Below are 7,305 nucleotides of genomic sequence, written 5' to 3' on the forward strand. Positions count from 1 at the left end.
GCGAACAGAGACACAGACGGACAGAGAGATGTTGAATCGAACACACTGAACTCGCTCCATTGAAAGAGATTCCTCGATCTTTGCCCATCCCCGGAAGTCGTTCTAGTTACTATTTATTTCATTGTGTGTGGTGTGAACGTGTAAGCAATGTGGGATATCGATGTACACGGATATGAACAAGATCAGCAGACAAGACGTCTTTCATACTTTTTGGTTCTTTCAGTAAAGTCACTAAGGTAGAAAAAATAAAATAATAAATAAATCACGACGCTTCGATCGCAACACGAGCGGTCATCCTCAGGCGAAAACATCCAGACGTTGTCGCGGCAGAAGTCACGTGAACTACGGCACGTGACAAAGATAAGGTGACCCCCCCCCCCACCGTGGCTCGCCCCGCTCAGCTGAGCATTGTTTTAATGCGGTGGGCCAACGCGAAATTGATTTCTGTAAGACGAAGGTACTTTGAAAACCCACTGGCGATACTCTTTCATATAAGCGCACAACTTCATCTATCTGTGATGAAAGCTGCACTTTCCGTCGTTTTCTTGCAGGGGGCGCTGCAAACCGACTCGCCCCCTGCATGAACGATGGAGGCGCAGGGACAGACGTTCGATCACGTTGGAATCGATCTGCAGACGGCAGTCTTCTCGCACGGCCAGCTCTGTGTCGCCTCATCTCGATCCCGCGATCCCAACAAGGTGAAAGTCCGAATTGAACCGAATCCCCAGCAAGGCAATCTACTTAACGACGAGAGAAAATTCACATGAAATGTTTTCAATTAAGTCTTCCAGATGTAAAATCATAAAAGCTTTTAATGAAGAAATACAATCATAAAATTCTAAACATAATACAATTAAAAGTTGTTTCGTTTTAAAACTTCAAAACGGAGCATCAGGAGTTTGTGTGAATGCGTCGTTCGTGTGCAATTTTTTTTGTGACTTTCCTGGCCCAAGGCCGTAAATGGTTGTGAGGGGCACCGCAGGCGGTCAGGCTTGCTTCAACCCATGGTTGTGAACATCCAGACGTTAATCAGCAAGGACCATTTCTCGTCCTAATTCGACAAAATCTACGTCAACACGTAATACAAAATTATAATTCGTGTTGTAGAGAATGTATCTCCTCTACGTGTAACTTTTGAGTGGTATGCCTTGTAACTGATTAATGATCCGAGTTTGCTCGCTATTTCGTAGACAATGAGTTGCTCCAGAGGCAGACGCTTCCTGAAAACACAAAAGTACCCTTTGGCCTGTATCACAACAATGAGTCTCACCTGAGTGATCTGTACAGGTTACTTGCAAAACACACGTTGTCCTAACATGACTTAATCAATGTTTGACCCTTATAGACAACATGTTACATGTACGCAAACCATCAGACAAGTATTCATTCTAACTTATTGACAGGCATATTAACAAAATTGAATAACTGCACTGAAATATACTGCATCAGATTTTGATTTAAAGCTTTCGTGACTGCAGGGATTTATATTCTTGGTTCTTTCGGTAAAGTCAAGGGAAAAAAGAAAACTAAAATATGCTTATTATTTTTTTATTTCCCTTCTACGTGACTTTACCGAAAGAACCAAGAATATGCTGCATCAGGTTACATCGCATTAACAAGAAGCTATTTAAAAAAAATACGCACCGTCTGCTTAACAGTGTATGTACAACATACTATTGCGCCATTCAAAACGAGTAGGCCATTGCATGCTGGCGCCTGGGTCAAAATGTAGCAAATTCTAAAAACATTATCTAAAAACTCCACAACTGAGATGCCACATCAACCATCGCCCCCTACTGACAGGCTCTTGTCCACATGCAGGCCGGTGCAGGGCCACCACTTTGTGCCACACAGGGGCAGCTGCTACTTGGGGATGCTCTTCGAGTGTTTGAAAAGAGATACGATACAAAACTCCGAGTTGCCAGAGGCGATTAAGCAAGCACCATATAAATGCAATTATGATAACATAGTGATTGCTTGGGAGCTTATTGGCTCTCGCTCCTGGTTAGAGATCTACCCAACCCACAGGTCCACAAAGACTGGCCGCTCTTACCCTGCAAGTTGACCCTAGGAATTGAGTGGTCAGCTTCACATTCTTGTCATTAAAGGCCTGTGACAAAGGTGCATCGATTGGAGCGACATCGTCTCAGGCTTACACATCTCCCAGGTCTCCATTTGACTTTGTATTGTCTCAGAGGAAGTCCACCCACACCTCCACTTCCACAAACTGCTGGGAGTTGCCTCGCTCTGCCTCACAGTCAGAATTCTCCTCCTGCTTCACGTTGCCTCCATCGATGTGAAGGTCCGATTTTGGAGTTGAACCTTCATCTTCACATTTTACCTTCACTTCTACGCTCTTCACCATCACTTCTTCACATTTCACCTTCACCTCTTCATATTTCACCTCGATTCCTTTAAAAGTGTCCAAGCTGGGATTTTCTTCCGGTTCTTGTTTGATGAGGGATGGGCTCATTGCAGCACTTTGACGTTCACAAGCTGATTTCAGACTCCACTCCTTGTGGATCTTCTGATGCTTGTGTGTTCTCTGGTGTCTTTGAAAATGTGATGACTGTACAAACGCCTTCCCACACACACTGCACTTGAAAGGTTTCTCTCCCGTGTGTGTTCTCTGGTGTTTTTGAAAATGTGATGACTGTGCAAACGCCTTCCCACACACACTGCACTTGAAAGGTTTCTCTCCCGTGTGTGTTCTCTGGTGTATTACAAGAGTAGATGACTGTGAAAACGCATTCCCACACACACTGCACTTGAAGGGTTTCTCTCCTGTGTGAGTTCTCTGGTGCCGTGTAAAATGTTCAATATGATCCGTGCTGTATGCACACCGGTCGCATTGTTGCCTTTTTGCACCGAAACGTGCCGAGTGCCTTTGCTCCATCAGACCAATTCTGCAGAGGAAGCGACAGCTGCAGAATGAGAAAACGTTATATCCACACCATCTACACATCAGTATCAATGCATATACACAGTAACACGTGACGTACACGTCTATACTTATTCATATATTTATGATAGCGTGAAAAAGTGTCCCAAATTCATCACACGGGCTGTTATGGCACACAATGAGAGGGCAAATGGTCATAAACATGCCTGGAAGCCCTCGTATCTTCAAAATGAATGTTAACCCAAAACTCCAAGCACACAATATTGGCTGTCTGGCTTCAAAATAAATGTTTATGAAAGCTAAATTCAGCTGACATAGCAAAGGGTGTTGAAAATAATAATATTTGTGTTATGCACAAATGCATAAATGAATGTTCAATCGCCAGGCACAGATGTCCTTGATTGCTGTGATGAACAGTTCCGACTTTAGCTGCTGCACGTGTGCTGTGATAACTTCCTGACACTGTCACACACTCAGAGGCTGAGCCAGGATTTTCAGGTAGGGAGGGGGGCAACCCCTCCAGTAATGAAAAATGATAGTTGTTAGTAAGTAAGGAGTTGTTAGTAAGTAAGGAGTTGTTAGTAAGCAAGGACTTGTCCCTTGCTTTTTATTCGACGCGTGTGATCGGCATTGCGCTCGCTGAACGTGATGCCTTCAGGGAAGTCGTGTCCGGTAGACGCAACTGCGCACAATTCTGTAAGTCGCTTGCAACTGCTTTGCCGTTACTTATTGCCAATTATGGACTTGGACTGTTGTCCTCTCATAAAGTCCCTAGCACGTAATAATATGCCACACGGTGGCGGTGGGGGTTGCAAAATTCCCATTTATCTTATATATATGAAAAGGAAATGTGTGGATACGTGTGTCTGTTCTAAATGTTTAGCATACTTCCCAACATGCTACACACTTCAAATTTGGCACGTGGATAGGTTCCATACTGTACACAATGTAAAAAGTAAAAAATAGACTTTTGTATTTTTTTGGGGGGGGGGGAATGACCATGAAGTATGTGGTGTCAACCCGCACCACAACTGAGTTAAGCGGTCTGCAATGCTTACCCCTACCATATGGCTCTTAATTCTAGATTTGAAGCTTTCGTGACTGCAAGGATTCATATTCTTAGGTTTTTTTCGGTAAAGTCACGTGACTTTACCGAAAAAACCTAAGAATACATATGGCTCTTCGCGCGCCGTACTTCTACAGCTGTTCAGTGTGCCGGGAGATTTTAGGTGGCGCTTCCCTCCAGGCCGATGAAGCCATTGGCTTCTCGGAGTTTCAATACATATCCGTGCGAAGAACGGGTACAACTGCTATATTAAATATAAAGCAGAAATTACATCTGTTTGTTTGTGTGAAGCAGCAAAAACTCTCCAACGCTGAGCTCTGGCGTCATGAAATTGTCACAGCTTATGCCGTCTGGAATTTCTAAGCGAACGCGACTATTTTCAGCTCGCCACGTCATTCCCTTCCCGAGTTGCCAAAATCGACCTTCCGTAGAAGTGGATTAAGGTTGAATATCCTTGAGTGAAAACATCCGATTTAGGTAAATTGATGTGTTTCGGCTTTTTTCTTTCTTGCAAGCATCAATTTTTTTCAGGGATTTTCAGTGAAAGATAAGGGAATATGAAATTTGAAATTTATCCAAGACAAGAATCCAAGTCCCGGGCGAAGCCGGGTAGTGAAGCTAGTTAGTAATAAACCCCAATGATCCGATCTAAATTATGGATTTTGTTCAGATCGCTGGGGGGACACATGCCACCCTACCCTCACTGGCTCCACCACTGTCACACACTGGCATGGTTCACAGGTGGTGGTGTGTCCAGACCCACACCTGGCCACCTTCACCTGCTCAGTATTAATGCTTCCTCACTCCACCAAGTAATTCATTGAGGATCAATCAACACAGCCGAGACTGCGTGTCTCTCTCTCTCTCCCCGTGGTGGCGTTGATTTCCTTCCCGATCCCCGGGTTTCCCCTCCACATGTAGAGAGTGAACACCACCACGCGTCTAGAGTGAACACCGCCACGCGTCTAGAGTGAACACCGCCACGCGTCTAGAGTGAACACCGCCACGCGTCTAGAGTGAACACCGCCACGCGTCTAGATTGAACACCACCACGCGTCTAGAGTGAACACCACCACGCGTCTAGAGTGAACACCACCACGTGTCTAGAGTGAACACCACCACGTGTCTAGAGTGAACACCGCCACGCTGTTGACAAGCCTCACCTTGTTGTTGTGGGCAGGTCGCTTCTGAAAACAAGAGCGGTGGAGCAGCTCAAGCGGGCGTGGCCTGGTAAAAAATGAAAAAAAAACTGTGAATATTTAAAATAAGAACAAAGTTACAAAGTAACGAGCCAGGTGAAGAAAAATTAAAACTTAAGCAATATACTCTTTGGTTCTTTCGGGAAAGTCACGTAGAATAAATAAATACATTAAATAATAGCATGCGACGTTTCGATTGCAACACAAGCAATCATCATCAGGTACAAATTAAAGAGAAAACAAACATAGTAAACTTAGAAATGTAATGCAATACAACAGTCAGCTAACATAACAGTCAACACCCCTCTTGGTTGATCACGTTCTTCCAAAGATTGCTCAATTTGAGAGAGAGACAAAACACAGACACGGAGACACAGACAGGGAGAGATAACACAGAGACACAGAGAGAGACACAGAGACAAATAGAGAGAGACACACACATACACACACAGAGAGACACACACACAGTCACACAGAGAATCAACACCTCTGTGTCGAGGCCTTAAATAGGGAGGGGCAGAAAGATGGGGGTAGAGAGAGAGGGGGGTAGAGAGAGAGGGGGGGGTAGAGAAATTAGCATGTCAATGCAAGGCCGTAGACATGGAGTCAACATTGGGGGGGCCAAATCTTCCAGGGGGTCTGGGGTCCACCCCCAGAAAAATATCTAAATTTAAAAACTTATTTCCTGCCTAAAATATTTTTTTTTAAAGTTCACTAACACATTGTCTTTATTTTTCACAATAATGTATTGTATTACATTGCTCTGTTTTTTTCTTTTTTACCTTTTCTTTGTTTCATCGTATGTAATGGCAGAGATTAGGGATTCATAAAGTACAACCATAACCACAATCATATAAACAGAAATCTATGCATTGTTACATGAAGGCAAGTCCAGATTTTGTGGCCAAGGTTTAGCAAATTGGTGTTTTTATTAACATAGCATCGCAATTATTATTTTTTAAAATATTTTTTTATAGCAATATATTGGGGAGGGACATTTTTAGCATATTTGATTATTATAATTATTATAATATATTATAATTAGGGCCTTGTGTCAATGAGAGATTTGGAGCTTTCGTGACTGCAGTAAATAACAGCGCGACGACACGAGGACACAGAGAGAGAGACACTTAATCAAACAAACTTAGTAAAATTTAGAAATGCAATGCAACACAGAGTCGGTCAACACACAATTACCGCATCGCCTGGCTGATGGCGTTTTTCCAAAGATTTCGAAACTAAGTGAGAGAATTGAAGCAAACGCCATCAGGCGAGGGCAGGAGGCAAGGCCCCGCGATGTAAAGTTCCAACCTGGACATCGCTTCCATGCTCGCTGCTACTCAATTGACATCCCAACGATAGAAAGAGCGAGGCTCTACCTCGGTACACAACAACAACCACAACTACCACCACATCCACCACATCCACCACCACGACCACCACGACCACAACCACCACCACAACCACCACCACAACCACCACCACCACCACAACCTTCACAACCACCACCACAACCACCACCATCACCACAACCAAAACCACCACCACAACCACCACCACCACAACAACCACCACCACAACCACCACCACCACAACAACCACAACCACCAAAACCACAACCACCACAACAACCACCACCACAACCACCACCACCACCACAACAACCACCACCATCACAACCACAACAACCACTACAACCACCACCACGATGAAAATTTCTCACCTCGGATTCACACGCAGAGCGGCAACTTCCTGCTACCTCGCGACGCCACGCGGCAGCAGGCCGTGACGTCACTTCCGGGGTACAAGACACTCCTTTCCGCAATGAGCGGCTCTGTAACTTAAATAAATTATGTAAATGAGCCCGGCTCACACGTGGAGGGATGGGGCACAGATGCTGAACCCGTCGCAATAAACTCGCGACGACTTTCACAAATAAATTATGTTAATGAGCCGCCAGTCACCGGGCGTAGCTTTGCCCAAATTAGGATTGGCACTGAAACAGATATCGTCAGCGGCCGAGCGGAGATGACGTCACGCTCAAGAGCGCTGAGGTCGGGAGTGGGCTACATGACGTCACTAGCGAGGCACACCGCCTCCTGGCGTTTGACGCCGATGAGGTCACGCTGAGCGGTGAC

General features: G+C 44.9%; 1 protein-coding gene across 1 annotated transcript; it reads right to left on the reverse strand.

The window, feature by feature from the left end:
• Window positions 1-1,259: 1,259 nt before the first annotated feature.
• LOC144737723 (uncharacterized) lies at window positions 1,260-6,958 on the reverse strand. The gene is made up of 3 exons (XM_078620575.1): window positions 6,891-6,958; window positions 5,132-5,195; window positions 1,260-2,924 (listed from the first exon to the last, which is right to left on the reverse strand). The coding sequence occupies exon 3, from the start codon at window positions 2,894-2,896 to the stop codon at window positions 2,192-2,194; it is 705 nt and encodes a 234-aa protein (XP_078476701.1). The 5' UTR covers window positions 2,897-2,924; window positions 5,132-5,195; window positions 6,891-6,958; the 3' UTR covers window positions 1,260-2,191.
• Window positions 6,959-7,305: the final 347 nt, after the last annotated feature.

This window comes from Lampetra planeri, chromosome 73 (assembly GCF_965212315.1).
Source record: "Lampetra planeri chromosome 73, kcLamPlan1.2.h2, whole genome shotgun sequence".
In the NCBI taxonomy this organism is placed as follows: domain Eukaryota; kingdom Metazoa; phylum Chordata; class Hyperoartia; order Petromyzontiformes; family Petromyzontidae; genus Lampetra; species Lampetra planeri.